We start from the raw sequence: 22,221 nt of genomic DNA on the forward strand, positions 1-22,221 counted from the left end.
TCTTTTTACACGTCTGGTAGACACTTCAGTAAATATCATCTATTGCGGACCTCCTATGTGTGCTTCCCATGGTTATTTCACTTAATACTCACAGCCACCCATGAGGTAGACGGGGAAACAGGCTCAGAGACGAGAAGACACTTGCTTGAAGCTGTACCTCTGGTGAGCAGTAGACCCAAGATAATGTGTGTCCGTTTATTAAGTGCCTGCTGTGTGGCAGGCCCCTAGGATTGTCCCAGACCTGGGACATTCAACAAATACTGAGTGCCCTCATTTTTTGGTCACTGGGCCTGGTGTTGGGTTACAACAGTGGGGAGGACGGCTCAGCCCTCCCAGAGTTGGTATTCCAGTGGAGATGGCTCGTCCCTGTCACCCAACTTCCGGGTAAGGAAACCAAGGAACAGAAGGGCAAGAAACTGCTGAGTCATAAGGTGGGAAGAAAAGAGGGAGGAGGGGGCGCCTGGGTGGCTCAGTAAGTTAGGCGTGTGACTCTTGATTTCGGCTCAGGTCATGATCTCAGGGTCCTGGTATGGAGACCTATATATGGGCTCTCTGCCCACTGGGGAGTCCGCTAGTCTCCCTCTCCTTCTGCCCTTCCCCCTGCTCACTCTAAAATAAATAAACGTCTTAAAAAAAAAAGAGCTAGGACAGACCCGCTTCACTGGTGGGGAAGTTGGGGCACAGAGAAGGGGAGGGCCTTTCTCAAGGGAACCCAGCTAGCGGCGGCGGATCCGGGAGTCAGGGCTCTCACAGGCTGGACGTCCCCGGAGGGCCCGCTTGGCCCCTCCCCATAGGGGCCGGCCCCACGTCGGGCCCCGCCCCCGGCGCTCGCGGCCGCGTCCCTGGCAGCCCCGGCGGCCGTTTCCTGCCTGCGTCGCTGGGCGGGCGGCCGGCCCATCTGGCGGCCCCCACGGGGCGGCGCGGGGAGGCGGCCCAGACTCGCTGGAGCCAGGCGCCGGCCCGCGCCCCCCGCCCGCCGGGAGAGCCCAGGTGTGGCCGCGGCGGGGGTGGGGGTGGTGCCTTCCTTCCCGCTCGGCCCTTCCTGACGCACCCGGGCAGGATGCAGCCTCCGCCTCCCAAGACCCGGCCTGGAGTCGCGGAGGGAATCCCAGCGGTGGGAAAGCCTGATGGGTCGGAGCAGCCCCCCGTATCCACTCCTTGTGAGACCCTGGGCAAGGCTCGCCCTTTTTTGGGGGGGTGCTCAGTCTTCCCAACTGTGCAATGACAGATGAGCTCTGACCTCCTGGATCTCGCTAGCTTTCGCCTTGCCTCCCAGGGACCCCCAAACCAGACTGTGGAACCCGGAGGCACCACTCCTGCCCCAAGTGTTGACATTTTTCACTTATTCAGCCATTTCAAGTCTGTTTTCCCCTGTTTCAATCGGGAGAGCGCGCTTGACCTGTGTTCCCCGCTCTGCCCAGCGACTTGACCGGTGCCCAACTCATTCCTGGTGTTGAGGCCTGAAAGGGTGTATCTCGAGGCTTTACCCGGAGAAGTTGGAGCCGCGCTGGGAGGGTCTTACCCATCTCACAGCGGAGGAAACAGGACAGAGCGGGCAGGCCCCTCCAGTCACAGTGCGGCAGGCCGGCCCTGCTCAGCCAGACGCTGACCCTGTTCTCCCGCGCTGCTCCCGAGAGAGGGAACCCGGAATCCAGCAGCCTCACTTATGCCAAACAGCACCTGTGGTGAACATCGTGGGCTTGGAAGCCAGGCATCCTGGGTTCAAATCCCTACCCGCCCCCGGCACTTAATTCTCTCTGCTGCAGTTTCCCTTATGTGTAAAAATGATGGTACTACCTTACGGGGTTTTTGTAACGACTGAATAAATATTTCTAAAATACATATTGCTAGAAACATGTTAAATACAAATGAAGTTGTATTAGGGCTCTCAGCAGGACTGGTCTTCCCCCTTGCAGCCCCCTTCCACCTCCTGGAGTCAGGGGAGATTGAGGCCAGAGAGGAACACCTAACAAATCAGGGGCAGAGCTTGGGGATTTTGGAGCGGTTTCCCAAGAATCCACCCCCACCCCGGGGTGAGGCTGGCACTAGGCCCACCCAGAGCCCTGCCCAGCCACCCACCCCCACCTCTCCGGCGTGCAGGCCCAATCCGTGCCCGGCCTGGTGCCATTTTTCCATGGGACTCTGGCGGTGGCGGTTCACATCTGGAGTCTAGACTCGGAGGCTCTGCGGGCCGGGCCTACCGCCCGGGCTGGGCCACCGCTGCCCGCTGTTTGCTCAGCTGAAGCTGGTTAATTGGAATTAGAGTGGCCTCTGCGGTGCTGGCTGGCCGGGCGGGCCCTGGATGGCCGCTGCCGAGGTCTGTGGAACATCTGGCCGGGCCGGGCCGGTCATTAGGTGGCAGGCGCCCGGCGCCACTGCCACCTCAGCCTCCGCCGGGGGCCGGCGGTGACTCAATGAAGCCTTTGTGGGCCCTGGGCCGCAGAGCCAACCATGCTGTGTGCCTGGGCTGCCTGCCCCATCCGCTGCCCTCAGAGGGGCCTTGTTCCAGGACCACACGGCCTCCCCTCCGGAGGCGGCCGAGATCCGAGAAGCCCCTGAAAGGGACCCCCCCCCCCCCGGCTGGGAGAAACCTTTGAATTTTCCTACCCTTCCCTTCCTTCTCTATAGGCCCAGAGACGTTGGGTGGCTGTCTCAAAGGTGTCCAGAACACCAGCCAGTGACTCAGGCCCGGGGGTCTAGAGGGGAACTGCACAGTCCTTAGGAACTTGAGAATTCAACGTGGATTGCTTGAGGTCAGATCCACATCTGCGGCAATCCACCTCAATTGTCTCCTTTGCACAATGGGGCTCATACCAGCACCTGGAGCCTAAGACTGAAATGAGGTGAAATCCTCTACTGAGGTGCTTGGGAACAATTTAATACCTAGTGAGATTATTACACGGATACTTCCCATTCTCTGCTCAGACTTGTCTTTTGGCCACCTCCAAACTGTCTGGAAACCACTGTTATTTTCAGCCTTTGAACCTGAAGCTTGGGCAGGAGAGAGCCCTGGGTTGGGAGCTGGAGGCCTGAGTCCCAGACTGGTGGTCATCCCCTCCCACCTGTTTCTCCACCCAGTGACCCCACACCAGGCAGGTGGATAAGGGCTGTGCCCACACCTCGCCTGGTCCACTGGGGATTCTCCTGCAGGCCAGGGCTGCTTGCTGTCTCCAGCAAACTTGCTCTGGGCCCCATCCCTTCCCACTCCAGCCTCAGAGGCCCTGGCCCTTGTGCTGTGACTGGCCTCAGTGTGTGGAGGGGGTGGCTTCTAGCATCAGTATCCTTCCGGCCTTGCATAGTCATTTTGGGAAGAACCATGGGAATAAGCAGAATAGGAATGACGGGGCCTTGATCTCCAGGGTCACCCAGAGTCCATGTGCTCTCCAGCTGAAGCCATAAAGACCTGGCTCCTGCCAGCCTGGGAATAAAATCTAAATTCTTCCCTGGGATCCATGAGGCCCTGCCCATTTCTCTAGCTTTACAGATACTGGTCCCCCTGCTGAATCAGGTCAGCTTTTTGGTACCCCGCCTTGCCGCGCTGGGGTAGGTGGATGATACGTGGAGCACCTGTCGAACTGCCTCACCGCCCCCAAGTGCTGGGAGGAATGTGAAGCAAGCTGAATGGGGAGGAAGGGGGAAATGAAGGAGGGCTCGTGGGCCCCCTCTGCTGGCCAGAGGCAGCCCTGGCGTGCAGAGCCAGTCAGCCACTAGGTTGGCATCCACGAGGAGGGAAGGACCTGGACGGAGGTCAGGGCCTCTCCCCGAGGTTGTGAGTTCACAGTCCCCAGGAAGGGGCTTCCAGGAAGTTTCTGAGTGGGAGAGTGAGAGCCAGTAAAGGCAATGAAAGATGCCGGGTGCACAGAACCTCTCCAGGGGCACAGTGGCCTGCCTGAAGAATGGGATGACTGTTTTTTTTGTTTTTTTGTTTTTTTTTAAGTGGGCTCCACACTGGGCATGGAGTTCAAGCCCCAACCACGGGGCTTAAACCCACAATCCTGAGATCAAGAGTCGGACACTTAACCGACTGAGCCACCCAGGCACCCCTGGGATGAATTTTTAATGTAAGGCAAAGTCAGTCCACAATACAAAAATCTAAAAATCAGATCCACTTTTCCCGCCTGGCATCTGGGAGGGTGAGGGAAGTTGGGGCTGCTGCTGCCTGCAGGGGATGGGAAGGGGCAGAGGAAGGCCAGGGAAGGACGACGAAGGGACCAGGCCATGGGAGGCCCCGCTGGAGGGATCCTGTTGCCCCCGTCCCTCTCCTGAAGCTGCCCGGCCTCCCGCACCCTTGGCCTCCGATGCCTCTGCCCGCGCAGGCCTGTGCTGGCCTGCCCCCGCCTGCCTGGCCTGGCCCTCAGAGGGTCAGGCCCCAGCCGTATCATTTCTCCTTCTTCTCCAGCCCCTTTGATGCCGAGGCCTCTGTTCCCTCTTTGGATCCCTCTGTCACTGCTGCTGCGTCCTTAGGATTTGACTCCTCATAACTGACCAAAGAAAAAACAAAACAATAAGAACAACACCTTTAGAGGAGCGGGAGAGCAGAACTTCCAGGCCCCGCCTCCCCGCCATCCCAGGAAGATCCCTGGGCACACGAGGAACACCAGCCTGGCATTCACGGCCCAGCGTCTTCCAGGACTTGGCCCCGGCCCCACTGTATGCCGTTTTCAGACAGGTTGCTCTCCTTTCTTTGTGCCTGGTGGTGCCAAGAGGTGGTAAAGGGCAGCGGCAGATGGAGGAGAGGTTGGGCTTGGGTGGATTAACTTTAAGCTTCATGCACCTTCCACTGGAGAGAGTGGAGAAGAAAACGCGGCAGCCAGGTCGAAGCTACGGGAGAGGGGCTGCTTCCCAGGGTGCATGGCAGGAGTCAAACAACTCAGCCCCAAGGGTGCAGGCAGGCAGGGGGTTGTTCTACTTGGCAAGTGGCAAGGTGCCAATCTAGAAGGCTGCCACCCTGGCTTAGCTCTTGCTATGGGCCCCGTTTATTGAGCAACTGAGTTCACACCAAGGATGGTACCCGTATCTCTTCCCCAGGTCAACCCCAAGAGGCAGGAATGTGCCCACTCAGGTGAACAGAGAGAGGCTCCGGAAGAGGAAAGTGATCTGTCCAGGGTTTTATAGAGAGGCCAGCAGTAAGAGTATCTACTCCCGGATAACAAGGGCTGTTGCTATCTGCTCTCTCACATGAACCCCACACCACTGGTGAGGACAACGAGGTTCTAGAGCCCTGCTCCCGGCCCTGAGGCGGGGTGCAGTGACTGCCTGGTGACCATGGAGGAGGCACCACTTGCTGCCTGCCCCTAGCAATGCTCCCTGCCCCGTCCACTGGAGCTGGGGTGTCTGCCCTACCTTGGGCCCTGGGGCAGTGGGGGGGAAGCAGGCAGGTGGGCACCTGCCGGGCATTACATGGCGCTGGGATTCTGCGGGCGCCGGCGGCGAGGGCCAGCTAGCTTCTGTTGCATGGAGTCGGCCAGGCTGGCTGGGGAGCCCGAGACTGTGGGGAAGTGGGTGAGCCTCGGGGTGTGAGGCAGGATTTCCGCCGAGGACTCGTAGCTGTGTGAGAGACAGAGAGACAGAAAAAAAAGAGATGGAGAGGAAAAGACTGGGGGAGGGGACTGGGGGGAGCAGGGACAGAGACTTCTCTTGCAAGGAGCAGGGCGCAGAGCTGTGTCTTCTTTTTATATTCCTCTGCATTTTCAGACACAGTGGCAAAGCAGCCGGACTTACTGGTGGATAAAAAAAAATGCACCTGTACAAAGGGACACTATGCAGCTGTGCAAAAGAACAAGGACGTTCTAATGTACAGGTGCTGCTGCAGAAACATCTCTGAGATCTACTGTTTGTGTGAAAAAACCAGATGCAGAATGTTCTGAGAGTGCCTCCATCTGTGCAGGAACACGCACGCGCACATGTGCTGTTGGGAGCAAAGCCGTCTCTGAATGTGTGACCAAGCTCCGGGGTGGCTGGGGCGTGAGGGGGTCTTCCCTCTCCCGGCTATGAAATTTTGAGCCATGTGAGTACGTGAGCCAAGGGAATTAAAAAAAAAAAAAAAAAAAAGAGAGAGCACCTCTCAAGGGAAAAGTAAAACAAAAGGTAAGGTGGAGAATTAGGGAGAGAGATGAAGAGAGAGACCAACCTGATTTTTCACCTCAACCCGAGAACCTCCTGGGGGCAGGGCCAGAAAGGGGCGCAGAGTCCCTAAGTGTAGAACATTTAAGGAAAGCAAGCACTGAGCGGGTGCCCGGGCTCTGGAGGGGCAGAGCTTGACCCAATGTGGACCTAACAGGACTGGGGTTGAAGGGGGAGATGGTTACCCCAAGGCAGGGGGGTGGATGAGAATGGATGAGCCAGAGGGTGAGGGTAGGTGCTGAGCTCAGGGATCAGATACCACCCCTGTCCCCAGATCTGCCCCCAAGTTCATCCCCCAGCCTGGCCGCAGAGTCCACAGGGCTTTGCCAGCCAGGAGATATGGGCAGGCAGCTCGGGAGCCTGGGGCTTCTAGGCAAGGCAGGGAGGGCAGAGGCAGGGACGGGGGAGGGGTGAGTCACAGGTTCCCCTGCAGGCAGCCAGGTGCACAGACAGCCCTGGCAGGCACTCGAGGGCCAACCGGGGGCCAGGCAGGGGGAGCGGGACGGAAGGCCTCCGAGTGGGCAGCTTCAATCGCAGCTGGAGGCTATTTCTGGGTCCCTGGCGGGCGGGGTCAGTGGTGCCGGGGAGCAGACACCTGTCGGAGTCACGCAGGCCTTGGGGTATGGGTGGGGCTGTGCACAGAGTGTGGCAGCTGTGCATGTGGCCGTGGGGAAGGGGTATGAGTGCAAGTGAGACACTCGCTCTGAGACAGAGCTATGGGTTAGAGCCACTGAGGCGGCTCAACAGGGACTGACCCTTGATTTCCAATCTGGAGCACCTCCCACCGCACTAGGATCCTCCCTATTACTCACATGGGAAAGCTGTGGCTGGGAAAGGGAAAGACTTGCCTGAAGTCACATGGCGGCACAGTCAGGCTGGGAACCCAGGGCTCCTGACAGTGGGGCAGCCTGGGGTGGGAGGGAACTACACTGGCCAGTCCCTTCCAAAGACCCAGCAGGCATCTGGATGTGGGGGCTGCCCTCCCCTGGCTCCCAGACCTGCAGAAAGGTTCCTGCTGGTGCCACAGGCCAGGCACCCACGTGCTGGCAGAAAGGACAAGGGGTGGGGCTGGTGGCGGGAACAATGTTCCCCCGGAGACGTGCACAAGCAGCCCTGGCAGGCTCCACGAGCTGCCCGCAGGTGCACCTGTGCCATGCAGATGTCTGCCCCCTGCCCTGCCTTACCTGAACATCTCTGTCACTTCCCCCTTGGCCAGTGCCACCAGGACAGGAAAGCCGATGCAGGCGGGGACCAGGTACAGAAGGGCAGGCTGTGAGAGAACAGAGCTGGTGACCAACTCCTGGGCAGCGCACCTGCTCAGGGCCATGCCCATCACTCCAACCCTCTCCAGGGTGTGACTGACCGACAATGACTGCCCAGGTTCCCAGAGCAAGTCAGTGGGTGCCTGGGCCCACAGCTGGGGCTCCTGACTCCCTGAGCAGGGCTGCTCCTCCCTGGGAGGGAATGCAGGGAACCCAAACAAAGTCAAGCATGCAGGGCTTTAAGGATACCCCGGAGTCTGGCTGGCAGTACCCTAATCCCCTGGGACTTCAGGTTCACACAAGCAACCTCCTGGGTCAGTCCTATCCCCAGAGATTCTGCTTCCCTAGCCTGGGGGTGAAAGCTGGCACCTTTAACGAACGCTCCAGGAGATGCTGTTAGATGCCGTTACAGTGAGACGACCTAGGCAGTCTGGCTCTAGAGCCTGAGAGGAGCCTCCTGGTGAAGCTGGGTTTGGAGGACAAGGCGGTGCACCTGCTGCATACACTACCCTGAGCTCAGCCTCCTGAGAACTTCCGTCCATCTCTATATCCCCTGTGACCATTCTCCTTGTTCACAGGAGGAAGGCTGCTGCTCTGCGAGGAGAGGGGACAGCGCAGGCCTCAGATATCTAAATGGTCAGCTGGGGACTGGATCTCAGGCATATCGGACTCTAAAGCTATTCCTTTCCCTGCAGCACCTGAAAGCTGGACATTACTGTTCAACCCTCCATGACCCCCAATGTCCCAGTGGCCTGAAGTCCCCATGAGATGGAACCCTGCTTCCTTCTTGTCCTACTCTGGAGGACCTTGTTTTGGTCCTCCTCGTCACCTCTAGCCACAGGACCTCTGCACGTGCAGTTTCTGCTGCTTGTCATGCTCTTCCCATCTCTGCCTAGACTCCTCCTCCTTTGGGTCTCTGCTCTGCTGTTACTTCTGTAGGGAAGCCCTCCCTGGCAGGGAGCCAGGCCCTCTTGCTGCCTACTCTCGGGGCCCCCTGCCACCCCCTGCAGCGTTCGCCAGCAATCTGGAGCGGGGCATCGCTCTGCCATCATAGACTTCAGTCTCTCTGCTGCTAGGCTGTGAACTTCATGAGCGCAGGGTCCACGGCTGTCTTGGTCACTGCTCTATTCCTGGCATTCCGGAGAGGGCCTGGTCAATACTAAGCAAATGGCTTCTTCAGGGGTGCTCACAAAGTTAAGAGGGTGTCTGGGAGATGACTAGAGTAAGGGTGAGGAGACCTCACTCCTAAGGCGAATGAGGTCAGAGAACAGGGCTCCAGAGCTCACCAAGCCTGACCTTCCGACCATTTCTTGGCACCTGCCACGTGTGGCCTGTGAACCACACCACTTCATACATACTACCCTCGAAGCTAAAAACACAATCTGAGTTCTACGATGATGCTCCTGAGGTTTAGACAGGGAGAAAGGAATCGCCCAGGGTCACAGGCGGCATGTAAAAGTGGCTGAGCTTCTCCTGCTGTATCAGGTATTTGCTATGAGTTAGGCTTTGGGTTAAGTCAGGCTTTAGGTCTTTTGGAGGGCGACAGAAAGGACAATGACAAAAGTCTACCCCAAACATGTGAGTGGCAGTCAAAGGAGTACTCAGAGGGAAATTTATAACATAACTCTAGGTGCATTTATTAGAAAAAGACTTGAAATAATCTCAGCTTTCACCCTAAGAAGCCAGAAAAAGAATGACACCAAAAAGCAGAAAGAAAATAGTGACGGCAAACGCAGAGACTGATGAAACAGAACCGAAATGAAACAAATATAAACTTGTTAGAATTTAATTTCTCAAAAGGCCTCCTCATACCCACTTTACAGACGAAGAGACTGAGAATCAGAAGAGGCAAAGGACTGTCCTCCCCCACAGAGTTGGCCAGGATGTGGGGTCTTGGTGCGTCCGTCTCTAAGTCCTCATCAAGACCAGACCAGGCAAAGCAGAGGGCTTCCCGAGGCGGGTGAGGGGAAGGATGGTACACGCTTAGCTCCCCCAAGGCCTGCCTTGAGAGCCAGGAACCACTGAAGGGCTGCTGTGGGAGGCAGCGAGGTTGCTATTATCAGAGGACTATAAGTTCTCTTCTTTCCTCTCAAGGAACCAGGGGACCTCTCCAAGGTCAGTGCTGTGGAGAGGCTGGGACGTACAGCTTGGGACAGCAAGGTGGGCGTCAGGGTTCCTGGCTTTCCACCCAGCCTTGGCTCGGCTCTGTGACCCTGACTAAACTGCTTCCCTCTCTCTGTACAATGAGGACACCTGATCATCTTGAAGGGCCTTTCTAGAAGACTGCCAGACCTCTGGCTTGGAGTGGGTTTTTTAAAACAAGATTTATTTATTTGAGAAGGAGATAGAGAGCGAGAGAGCGCATGCGAGTACAAGTGCATGGGGAGGGGCAGGAGAGGAAGAGAGAGTCTTAAGCAGACTCCACGTTGAGCGCGGAACCCAATGCGGGGCTCGATCTCACGACCCTAAGATCACAACCTGAGACAAAACCGAGAGTAGGACACTTAACCGACTGTGCCACCCAGGTGCCCCTGGAGTGGGTTTTTGATAGAGGCTCCATGAGTTGAAGATCACATAACCAGTGGTGACTTCCACCTACGGAATTGCTGGCACTGGGACTGCCTGGGTCTTGGAAAGGAAGAGGGTCCTCAAGGAACAGGTTCCCCTTGTGTCCTGCATTCTCTTTCCAAGCTTTCCAGGGGGATGCCCAAGTGGATGATGGGACAATGGCTGCGCTGCCGCTGGGGAGTAGCACAGGCTTGGGGCCAAGGGTGAGGAGTCCAGGGCTCCAGCTGGGGCCTACCTCGACTTGCTGCGTGACCCAGGAAGACTCCTTTTCTCTCTAGGCTACAGTGTCCCCACACAGAGGACCGCTTCTCCAGCCAGTGTGGGAGCTCCCAATGGGATCCTTGGAGTCTAGCCCAGGCAGAAGGCAAGGCTGCCACCTGGTGGCCTCTGGGGGAATGGCTCTCAGATTGGAACATAACGGGGCTGGGAACAGAGACTTCCCAGAGGCCTCTAAGCTAGTCCCCCAAGCCAGGTCCAATCACTCTTGGTGACCTCCTTGTCAAGTGTCACTCTCGGCCGACACAGCTCCCAAGGCCATCTGGAGTAGAAATGAATGAGAGGTGGTTCCTCACCGGTTCTTGGTTTCTCCCCAGGCTAGGGGACCCCGGACCTTGGACCTTCTGTAGAATGAGAATACTACTATCTACTTCATAACTATCACAGGTACTGTAGGGACTAAGTGAGTTAATGAGCAAAAGAGTTTAGTGTGCCCTGGGGAGGGGGTAGGAGGAGGCCAGGGGGAGTGGAGGATGGAGGGGACAGTGACAATGACAGCTAATACCACCGGGGCCAGGCGAAATTCTGAGCACTCTCCTTACACTAACTCATTTCATTCTCAAAAAGCTCCAAGCTGGCTACTATTACTTATCCCAATTTTTTTTTTTTTTTTTTTTTTTTTTAGTTAATCACTGAGGGAAATCAAGCGTAACTTCAACAATCTGCCCAGAGCCCTGCAGTGAACAGATGGAGGAGTGTGGACTTCCTCCCACCTGCGTCCCCTCAGCTTTCATTCCCCCCGGCCTTTCCCACTGCCAGGGGTTCAGAGCCTGGGCTTGGATGCCAGGTGACACAGGTTTGGACTCTGGCTCTACCACCCGCTGGCCGTGTGGCACCTGACCTCCAGTCCCCTCATCTGCTCATGAGGACCCGCATGAAGTACTCAGCAGAGCCCGGCACGCGGGAAGTGCTCTGATGTCCAGTAGAGAGTAATCCTGTCTGCTGGCTGTTCCCTCCTGGTCTTACCTTCTTCAGGCCACAGCGACAACTCTCAGCCTTCACCTCACCTGATTCGCTTTGTGGCAGCTCAGTACCCACCTTGGTGGGAGGAGGAAGCAGAGGCTGGCCTGCTTGGGGAGTCAGAGGAGAGAGCCCCTGACACCTTATCACTCATCTGGTAAGGTGGGCACTGGGCTGAAACACCCAACACCCACCCCAATACTATTCTGTCTGCCCCACTACAGAGGCTCAGAAGCCACAGCCCCTCTTTCCTAGGCTCCCTGCAGTGGGGGCCATGTGACACTGATCTGGCCCCTGAGATGTGAGCAGCAATCTGCCAAGAGGGTTCTGGGAAAGGTTTTGCCTTCCTGATGAAGGCAACAAGCACAGACTGTGCTGCCTGGAGCAGCTGGTGGCATTCTGCAACAGCCGTAGGCGAAAGGCCAAGGGTCACAGACATGCCCACTCTGACACTGCTGGGGAGCACCTACCTCTGGATTGCATGGGTATGTGACAAATAAGCCCTATGTTTGGAAGTCCCTGCTACCCCCAGTGGGAGCACTCCCCACATACGGAGTACAGTCCCACTCACCTGGGCATGCTTGAAGATGTGCATGATGAAGATGGTGAGGCCCAGGCCAAAGATGTAGGCTGCAAAGCTGGTGTAGAAGTAGGTGTGGGTGTTCTTCTTTAAGCTTCAGGAAGGTGTGGGGAGAAAGAGGAGGGGGGTTAGTTGCAGGCATGGGAGCAGCACCATCTCTTCTGAGGGGGGAGCTGGGGAAGACCCGGGAGGCTGTGTGGGATGGCTGAGAGGCTGGCACTGGGCGTGCGTTCTGGTACTGTCCCAGCTATAGGTCTTTGGACAATTCACTTCCCTTCCTTAGGCCTCAGTTTATTCGTCTGCAAAATGGGAAAACCACGATCCATCTGCTCAGTGGTTGTGAATATCGAGTGCCTAACCCAGAACAGCGGCTTTAAGACTTTAGCCAGCATACAAATCACCTAGAAAACTTGCAAAAAAACCCCCAAAACAAAAAATAACAGACTTCCAGGTCCAATTCCCGGGGAGTCTGACTGACTAGGTCTGGGGCAAAGTCTAGGCATCTGCATTTTGAGAAACCACCCAGGTGAATCTGATCTGGGTGAGTCATGCTTTGGGCGACACTGATGCAGAAGCTGCAAAGCTGACTTACTCTTCAGTGCAGTGGACGTGACAGTTCCGTGACCTGCTGACTATGTGGATAAAGTGCCAGTGGCTTCCTGGAGGCGAGCCATCCGAGAGCAGCCTCAGGACTGAATCACACTGCCGTTACAGGACTTCCCTTTGCGACCTCAGCTCCATGACCTCTGCGTGTCCCCAGCACCCAGAACAGTGCCCAGCGCCATCTGTGGACCGAAGGAGTACTCGCGACCCCCTTTCTCCCTGCCCCACATGCTGCTGAGCCCGGAGCTGCGAGTGCACTGGGGGCCCGCTGGTGTGGGCTGGCGGTGAAGCTGACCGCTGTGGGCACGCTGCACGGATTCTGGAACCAGCTCTGAAAGGCAGGCGGATCCTGCCCATCCAGGCTAGGAATGAGATTCTGCTTCTAAGGGTGCCGGCAGCCAAACGTGAATCTGTGTCACTAGCAAGTGGTCCAGGGACGCTCATGGGGTTCTCTCTGTGTCACCTCTGAACAGCCAGGAGTACAGCCAGCTGGCACAGACCTGCCTCTACTTACAGACTGGCCAGGTCCCTCCCAAAGGCTGTCTGGAAGCCCGTGGGTGTGAGGTCTGAGTGGTACTATACAAATACCCCACATGTACGTGAACAGGGGCAAGTTTCACAGGCAAACTCGAGTTCACGGACACTGGTACAGTTTCTTGTTATCACTGTCAACACTATTACTGCTTTTGCGATTATTGGGCACAAGGAGATTAAGAAAAGCTCACAAACCACCTTTAAATTCAGTGCACTTATTAAAAACTAATGATGTATGGTGATTAACATAACAAAAATTAAAAAAAATTCAGTGCACTTACTGCGAACCTTCCACTGGGAAGACAGCGCCACCTGCTGGTGGCACGCTCAGCTACGCTAACAGTGCAACCTTTTCTGTCGGAAGTGGTGACTCAAGCTGGCCCCCTTCCCTCCCTGTGCTTACATTCCACAGTGGACTGCACAAATCTGAGTGAGGGGAATGCGGGGAGCAGCCAGAGCAGCTGGGACACAGTGACCTGAGCCCGGGCTGATAATGCACGATGACGACTGGACTGCGGCTGGGTCTCCCTGCGGCCCTGTGCTCAGCGCTCCCTCCAGGTTTTCTTGGTAATGCCGAGGTCGGAGCTCTTGTTTACCACAAAGTGAAGAACGAAAAACCTTAGCCCAGAAAGGTCAGATCACTTGCCAAGGTCACGCAGTGAGAAAGCACTGAGTACCACTAGGACCTTCTGGGTTTAAATCTCTTGGGAGTGTGATCCCTTTTTCCTTTTGGCCACAGGGTCTTTGAACACTCAGAACTTCAAAGTGCAGATGAATCAGAATTGCACTGGCTGCTGCAGAGGTGGAGGGTCTGATCACAGGTCACCTCCTTTGGGCTCCTGAAAGCCACCAAGGAACCCCTGGAGTACCCTGCCCAGGGAAGGCTCCTCACTCATGGAGCTTGAGGGCTAGAGTTTCCAAGTAGCTTACCTGATGTCAAAACGTAGCAGCAAGGCAATGAAGATCCCTGTGGGCAGAGAGCCAGGGTTAGACGGTGGCAGGGAAGCCAGCACCTCAGGAAGGCCTGGGGACGGAGTCCCCTGCCTGGGACAGGGAGGGGCGGGGTAGTGAACTAACATGCAACCTGGTGTTCCCAGTCATGGAGCAGTCACTGGAGGCCAACACAGCCCCTCTACCATCAGGCCTCCCTGAACAATGAGAACAATGAGAAGCCCCCAGGAGTTTGCTTTGGTCTGGGACCAACATTGACCTGGCACCACACAGCACCATACTGTGTCACACTGGGCCCAGTGTGTCTGAGTACCAGGCACTGTAGACAACAGGGAGCAAAATCACTGCACCCACAGAGCTCAACCAAGGCGAAAGGAGGCAGACATGCTGATCAAACGGGAACAAAACTCAATATAAGATCCTAACTGTGAAAGGGTGCTTTCTGTGTCATGGGAAGGTATATCCGGGGATATGCCAGACCAGGGGGAGTGGAAGGGAAGAGGAAGAAACGCTTCTTTAGGAAGTGACACTTGCCAGGCAGAGGGAAAAGCGCATGCAAAGCTCCTGAGGGAAGAGGGGCTTGGGTGTGGCATGGGTCAAGGAGCCGGGAAGGTTGCAGCCCCGAGCAGGAGATGAAGGGGATGGACCAGCCATGCTGGGCCGTGGGGCACAAGGAGGAACTGGGTCTCTACCCTGAGGAAGGGAACACACCCTAAACAGATTCTGAACACACGTGTGGCGATTGCTTGGTTAGAGGGAGGCGTAGGACCAAGCCGACCATCAGGAGGCTCTGCGGGAGCGCAGTAGAGGATGATTAACTCTGTCCACCCACTGCACTCCTACTGGCACTTCAAATCCCAGCCCAGACACCCCAGAAGCCCAAGACTCCCCGAGACACAGACAGCCAGGCCAACCTCTGCATGTTGCTCACACACCACAACCATCTGTGTCTGTCTCCCTCATTGGTCTCTGGGCTCAGACAGGGTAAGGGCTGAATCTCATTTAGCTGATCAGAAGCACTGACTGGCAGCATAGGGCTAATTTTATCTTATTATTTATTTATTTATTTCTAAATATTCCATCCTTAAGCAATCTGTACACCCAATGTGGAGCTTGAACCCACAACCCCGAGATCAAGAGTTGCATGCTCCACTGATGAGCCAGCCAGGCGCCTCAATATATGACTGATTTTAAATCGGGAAAGGAGTTAGTCCTCCCCAAAGACGTTGAGACTGTGTGGGAGTAGGGAGTGGGTGGGTGAGAGAGAAGACAAATGCTGCCTTTCTGGAAACAAAGCTGGGAACTCAGCATCCCCCTGGCGGCCGAATTCTACAACTGTGCTCCAACTCATCCGGGGCTCAGAGCTCTGCTAAGAGCTTTCACCGCTAATCATGCATCTGGTCCTCAAAACAATGGTCTGCAGCAGCCTATTCTTTGAGGAATATCACTGGGGCGCTCCGAGGGTGCAATGGACTTTCAACTACTGAAACTGTTTATAAAGACTTAGATATGCAGGTACATGCAGGGGTGTCCTGTGCACACCTCAAGCGCAGAACTATGACCGCCAAGGATACTGGGAAAGTCTGGGGGGTGGGGGGAGCCTGGGGCAGCCCATGCCCTGCACGGTGAGCTGGTTGCTTGCGGGGACTCGATTTCTTCAGTCTGATGGAGCTGCGTCTCCCCGTCACACAGCACTGCAAGTTATGGAAAGTCTCGGGTTCAAGGCCATACCCCCATGTGCCTGGGAACTGGAGCCTCAGTTACTTGTCTGTAAAAGGGAAATACCCTTTACCTCACTGGGCTGCTAGGAGCAGCAAAGTGACAACGTGGGAGAAGCAGCCAGCACGGTGGCGGGCACCCCGCAGGCGCCTGACCCGTGGCCGCTGGGGTGATCATCATCTTCTTATTGTCATTATTGTTATGGCCCATTTCTGACAGGGAAGGCTTTTTCTGCAGACGGAAGACCTGGGCTGGGGCCTGGCCTTGGGCTTTACCGGTGCATGAAGTTGTAAAAGTCCCTTCACTTCTGAGCCTCAGTTTCCTCGCTGGTAAAAGAGAAAACCTCTCCTGCACTGCCACACAAAATCGAAGTGTCACAACGGAAGTGCCTGTACCATCCCAGGATATTAGAACTACCATCATTTCTTAGAGTGGAAAATAGGTTGGCTTTTCATTTGTTCCACACTTTCTTCTTTCAAGCGAGTACCAGGGGTACTTCTCATCCTTGGACTCTGAGCCTCTGGACTACAGGAACAAGTGTGCCCTTTGGATACCTGGCACCAGGCCTGGATCTGCAGGTACACACATCCGAGGCTCAGCCATGGCAGTGACCCACAGAGCAGCAGCCTGGCTTTGCCCTGAGGCTTTGGACCAGCAGTTTAGGCTGCTGATGCCCCAAGGCCAGGCAAGGTTGCGGGCCCCCAGGGCTGTGTGCCCAGAGCCCAGGTGCACGGACTAGCACCCACATGCAGACGGTCCCGAGGTCCGCTCATGTGGACGGGCAGGTGTGTACCACACGTCCCTCTGCCGAAGAGTACAGGCGCGCACACTCACGGTGCCCCCGTGTCCACACACACAGCCATGTTCTCCCTGGGACTGGGGGAGGAGAACCACGGGGAATCTGGCACTTTGGGCACATCGGGACCACTCGTAAACACCGGCAAGGGGCAGGTATGCGTGCGAAGGCTCACGAGATACGCTTCTCACAGAATGTGTTTCAGTCTGTCACAGACATCCTGTTTTGCTGTTCTGGAGTAATGTCTGTTCAGTCAGACCAGAAGCTCTGTGAGGACAGTCTTGCTCACTGCTGCTCCCCCCGCTGCCTGGCTCAGGGCCGGGTACATGACTGTGCTCGACCCTGGGCTGACCCAGCGCTGGGTGTCTGGAATCGCCTGGCCTCTCCCTGGCCCGTTCCCGGTGGCGAGGCTGCATCATAGTACTCGTCCTCCTCCTCCCCTCGGGACCCTCCACCGCTTGCACTGCGGCCCCCACCCTGGCCTGCTCACCTGGAATGACGATATCTCCGAGTCCCAGCATGGCAAAGTTGTCCGCTTCGAGGCCCTTCTCCAGTAGGTCCTGGGGGAACACCACTGTGGGGGGAGACAGGGATGCAAGGCATCGGTGAGAGGCAGGTTCAGATGGCCTCCCAGCCCCCTAGCTCTGTTGCATGAAACTCACACACCTGCATATAAAGGGGGGGGTGGCAAGCAGAGAGGCACAAGGATGGTGACAGGTTGAAGGGCAAAGTCTCCATCTGGAACCACAGCGGGTTAGAGGGGGAAGAATCTAGGACCATCGAGATCAAAGGTTGCCTGCCTTTACTGAGCTAGAACTCACACAGCACACCATTTCAGTGCTCTCCGGTAGCTATGGAACCCTCTGGTGAAGTGGGATTGACCCAAAAGCCACATGGATGAAAGAGACCAAAGAGCCCACGCAGTGCTGACATCTAATAGGCTTTCCGTTTCACTACAGCAAGGGTAGGGGCAGCTGGTGGCCCTTGCTCTGCAGCAGGCGTAGCCTGGGCTGGAGGCCCTTCCTGGATGTGCCAAAGGGAAAAAGGCCACACTCCTACAAACTCCTTACTTGAAGGCCTTCACTCAAAAATCATGCTGACCGACTTGTTTAGATAAACACAGATGGAAAGAAATGCCTCCTCTGTGTCTAGTTATGGCAAGAGGTGACTATAATTGGATCTCATCCATAGCGCCTTGTTTTTTTTCTTTTCAATATTTTATTTATTTGAGAGAACGAGAATACAAGTGGGGGGGGGAAGGTGGAGGGGCAGAGGAAGAGGGAGAAGTAGACTCCCTTCCTGCTGAGCAGGAAGCCTGATGCGGACTTGATCCCAGGACCCTGAGCTGAACGCAGACGCTTAACCAACTGAGTCACCCAGGAGCTCCTCCATAGCGCCTTATAAGCAGAAGGGCAGTTAGGTGTGGGCTTCAAGGTGAGACTGCATGGGTCTGAATCTTGGCTCTGCTCTGTGACTTTGCACAGGTTACTTAGCTGCTCTGTGCCTTAGTTTTCTCACCTGTGAATGGGTATAACAGAACTGACCCCATAGAGCTGTGGTGAGAATGAGATGATTGGCACATCGTTAACTGTCACCCTATGCCTTCTTTACTAACCCAGTTCTGACTCTGGGTGGGGCAGCCTTCCCAGGGAATGGATCAAGTGGCACAAGGCTGGGACAATCTGGACAACCCTGGTCCCTGAATTCCCGACTTCCCTTCCAGCTAGGGGTGGCCACATGACCCAGCTCTGGCCAATGCTTTGTAAGCAGAGGTACACTGGGGGTTCTAGGTGAGCTTATGCCTCCCTACTGAACACACAGATGCCCTTCGCCACCTACTTCTTCCCACCCTGAATGCATAGTCACAGTGATTTACAGTTCTCGGCATTCGATCTTCCCAATCCTAGCACCATTCAATTCTGAGAGGTGGATGTGAAAACCAGGGCCCAGAGAGGTGAATGAAGTCTCTTGCCTAAGGTCACCCAACCAGCTAGTGTCAGATCTGGGTCCAGGCAGCCTGACAGGGCTCTGCTATCCTGCCTGAGCTCTACGCCTAGCAGTGGAGGGCGATGGGCCTTCTCCCCACACCAGAACCCAAGTATGATCGTGTCACTGTCTTCTTCAGAGCCTTCCAGTGGCTCATTCACTGCCCACTGGGCAGTCCAGGCTTCCTGGCATGATACTCTTGGCTTCCCAAATCTGGTCTCTTTTCTGCTGCTCCCCTAAACTCAGCCACGTTCCCTCCCTGATTCTCTGCTCCCAGGGCCCTCTGTGCATTTCCCTGCCTCTGCCCTTTACTGAAGCCCTGCTCTCTCTTTCAAAGGCCCACCCGGCCCCTGCTTCCTTGGTAAACACGTGTTCATCCTGCAGGAAAGCTTTCCTGGCACCCTGGCTGGCTCCATCTATCATGGCATGTAGGGAATAGCTGCTGCTCTAGCTGGCCCAGCATCTGTTCTCCTGCTGCAGAACTGTCTTGCTTTACACCCTTGGTTCCGGGGGGCTGCCAACTCAAATACTCTGTTCCCAGACACTGGGGAGGGCAGCGACCCGGGCCTGTCCATCGTGATCCTGTCTCCCCAGGAGGAGGGCCTGGCTCATGGGCCCATTGGTTTATTCAAACCAAAGCTGGCAGAAACTTGTTTCCCCCGGGGTCACTGAGCTGGGACCATAGCACCTGGGAGCTGTGTGTAGCCAGGAGTGTCTGTCCGGCTCATGGAGGCCTGTCTGCAGCAGTGGAGAGCAAGACTTTGAGGAGGACAGTTATTTCTTGTTTCTCTGGGGCCAGCTTCACCCTAGCTGCCCAGTGCCCATGGTGCTTTGCTTCCCAAGACCAAGGCCTTCCCAACAGGACTCTCCCCTTCTTCCCTGCTACCAGCTTGACTCATTCCACCCTCTTCTTCGGGTCCCGCGATCCCAGGAGGGGGCTCCTGGGTGTCTGAGCCTTCCACTCAAAGCTAATCAGGCTTTCCCACCCCCTCTGCTGATGACCAGTTTGGATTTGGGCCTGTGGGGAAAGACCTCCTTCTCTAATGAGACAGATGCAAAGTTCCCTCCCTCTGCCTCTGGACATGGCTGGGTAAGGAGTCAGTACTGGGAGCTGTGGCAGCCAGCTTGGGACCACGAGGTGATGAGCTGAAGGGACAGGTGGGCATGCGGAAGACAGTGGGGTGGACAGCCAGCTCTCGGTGACGGCACGTGGTGAGGGTAAGGCGCTGCTGAGGCGCTCTGCCACAGGCCTGCTACAGAGTGAGATGACAACACTTCTGCATTGCTTACTGGCGCCCACATGCCGGCCGCTGGATTATCTCATCTTTACCAACAATGCGGTAGCTACATGGAAGAACAAAACCTGAGCCACGTGAGGGGCGTGGGACAGACCGCGCCAGCTAAAGGCACCCAGGGAGAGGCTTTGGGCCTCAGTGTGGAGTCCCCTTTCCTGGAGAGCCCCCGCATGCCCCGCTGCAGGCTATGTTAGACACCCTCCTCTGTGCCTGCTCTCCTCTGGCTCATCCCGTATCACACTACACTGGGGCCAAGAGGCAGGACACCAGGACCTGGGCAGAGGCTGACTGCATGTGAACACAGCCAGATGAATCTATCAAGGAGGGGAAGGAAACCAGGCTGGAGACACGGGACGGCCTGGAGGAGGAAGAGATGTGTGGGGAAGAGCCAAGGGAGAGGGACCAACCAAAAGAGGGACCACGAGGGGGAAGGGCCACGAGGTAGAAGCAGAGGGGCTCCCCACGGTGGATGTGGTCACTTACATTTTATTGGTGCCTCAAAGGACTTGGCCACTGTCACCATCACATTGGTGCCAAATACCTAGGAGGAGAAGACAGGAGTCTGGAGGGAGGTGAGGGCCAGGTGGGAAAGGAACACTGTTTTAGGAACTCCTTTTCTTTCCTATTTTTTTTTTTTTAAGACTTTTTTAGAGAGAGAGCGCATGTGGGGACGGGCAGAGGGAGAGAGAGAGAAAGAAACTCCAGCAGACTCCTCTCTAAGCTTGGAGCCTGACGCAGGGCTCGATCTCAAGGCCCTGAGATCATGACCTGAGCAGAAACTAAGAGTCAGACGGTTAACTGACTGAGCCACCCTGGTGCCCTGTCCCAGGGACTCCTGATGCAATGTTGCCTGAGATCCACAGGGACAGGGGCAGGGAGTGAGGAGGTGCTCCAGAGCAGATGTGAAGCTGAGATTAGGTGGCTACTGATACTGGTCATATGGACACCTCATGGGACTCCTGGTTCTGGGCAATAAACAGGGCAATTTAAAGGAGCTGGAAAAGGGCCTCTGATGGCCCAGGCCAGGTGTCCTGTTTGTTCAGGGCTCTGCCCCTCCTAGGACATAAAGTCCTCTAGCACCACCCACTTAAGGGGGAAAGAGGCTGCCTGAAGCCAGGGAAAGGTGCCTAAGTCAGGCTGACCTTGATCCCTCAGTGATGCCTGTCAGGAGTGAGCGTGGCACGTCCCTCAGCCCAGGGCTGGTGTGTGCCAGAGCGTGCTGCCAACAGCAGCCTCTGTCCTGAGACTGGTGCCCTCACTGGGCCCATTCATCAGCATTAACCACCCCTGCCTGAACTTCTCGGGAGTCTCAACTTGACTGCTGGGAAGACACAGGAAAGGAATAGCTCTGCTGGGACCACCGGGAGGAAGAAGTGAGGTGGCTGGAAGGCCTGGGGCACAGGGTGGGCTCTAAGCCATGTGGGGAATCTGCTCTCTCATTTGTTTCATAGATGAGGGCAAGTGGACCCAGAGAGAACCTGCTCTGGGGTCTCAATCTCCAGGCCATCAGAGGACTGCCGTGAGACAGGGATGGAGGAGGCAAGGCCCCCTTTAAAAAAAAAAAAAAAATAAATATATATATTTATTTATTTATTTATTTATTTGAGAAAGGTAGAGAGAGCACAGAGGGAGAAGCAGACTCCTCGCTGAACAGGGAGTTTGATAGAGGGCTGGGTCCCAGGACCCCAGGATCATGACCTGAGCCAAAGGCAGATGCTTAACCAACTGAGGCACCCAGGCAACTGCCAAGGGGCCCTTTGGGTCCCAGCCCGACTCACCCAGAAGACATCGTAGATGAAGAGCCCGCCTAGCAGGATGCAGCCGGTGCTGACGTTGTTTAGGTGCAGGAGCTCCACCCCGTTAAGGGAGAAGGCCAGGCCAAAGAGGTTGTTGGCAATCCAGTGCTGGGGGAAGGTGGGAGTGAGATGGTCTATTTGGCTACCCTGCCCCGTGCCCCCTCCCATGCTCCCCTCATCCCGCCCCAGGCTCTGGCTCCTTACCTTCCTCAGCAGGTACCAGATGCCAACGATGCTGCTCAGGCCCAGGCATACCAGGTCCTTGGCGTCAAACTCATAATTGATGATCTCTGGGCAGAGAGGCCGGGTAAGTCCACTCCCCGGGGCGGGGCTGCCCCTCCCACCTGTCAGCCCCTGGACGGAGGAGGGCATGGCTGTGGGCACTGTCAGAGCCTCCCCAGCAACCCCCCCCCCCAATTTCCTAGAGGAGGGACTGGAGGCCCAGGGAGAACAAAGGCCTGGCACAGGGTCAGTGGGAGGTGGTCCTTGGTGCTGGAAGCACAGACTCTGCATTTATAGCCAGGTGACCTTGGGGGAGGCAGTTCCCTCTCTGAGCTTCAGTCTCTTCCTCTGTAAAAATGGGACTGCAGCACCTCCCCGATAGGGCTGCTCTGGGGAGCAAGTGAGATGGTCCTCACAAAGCACTCAGCACAGTGCCTGGCACACAGTGGGTGCTCAATCAATGGCAGCTGCTACTGAGCCCAGGTCTTTAGCCAGCTCCCAGTCCATTCAGGAATCTTCCTACTTTGCCATCAACAGAAACCAGGAAGGT

The 22,221-nt window shown here is 56.2% G+C and overlaps 1 protein-coding gene across 5 annotated transcripts in view; it reads right to left on the reverse strand.

The window, feature by feature from the left end:
• Positions 1-4,025: 4,025 nt before the first annotated feature.
• Positions 4,026-22,221, reverse strand: part of HM13 (histocompatibility minor 13) — a 39,627-nt gene continuing 21,431 nt past the window's right edge. The window contains exons 5-13 of one of the 5 annotated variants that reach the window (XM_073880599.1): positions 21,654-21,793; positions 21,432-21,557; positions 20,137-20,194; positions 16,863-16,946; positions 13,837-13,873; positions 11,761-11,863; positions 7,308-7,393; positions 5,344-5,547; positions 4,026-4,481 (exon numbers count right to left, since the gene is read on the reverse strand). In XM_073880599.1, coding sequence (XP_073736700.1) covers positions 5,397-5,547; positions 7,308-7,393; positions 11,761-11,863; positions 13,837-13,873; positions 16,863-16,946; positions 20,137-20,194; positions 21,432-21,557; positions 21,654-21,793 — 785 coding nt within the window. In that variant the 3' untranslated portion in view covers positions 4,026-4,481; positions 5,344-5,396. The remainder of the gene's footprint in view (positions 4,482-5,343; positions 5,548-7,307; positions 7,394-11,760; positions 11,864-13,836; positions 13,874-16,862; positions 16,947-20,136; positions 20,195-21,431; positions 21,558-21,653; positions 21,794-22,221) is intronic. The other 4 variants (XM_073880600.1, XM_025876400.2, XM_025876401.2 and 1 more) reach the window with 4 other exon arrangements.

Source organism: Callorhinus ursinus, unplaced genomic scaffold (assembly GCF_003265705.2).
Source record: "Callorhinus ursinus isolate GAN/ISIS: 27379988/994484 unplaced genomic scaffold, GSC_fseal_2.0 scaffold38, whole genome shotgun sequence".
NCBI classification, from domain to species: Eukaryota; Metazoa; Chordata; class Mammalia; order Carnivora; family Otariidae; genus Callorhinus; species Callorhinus ursinus.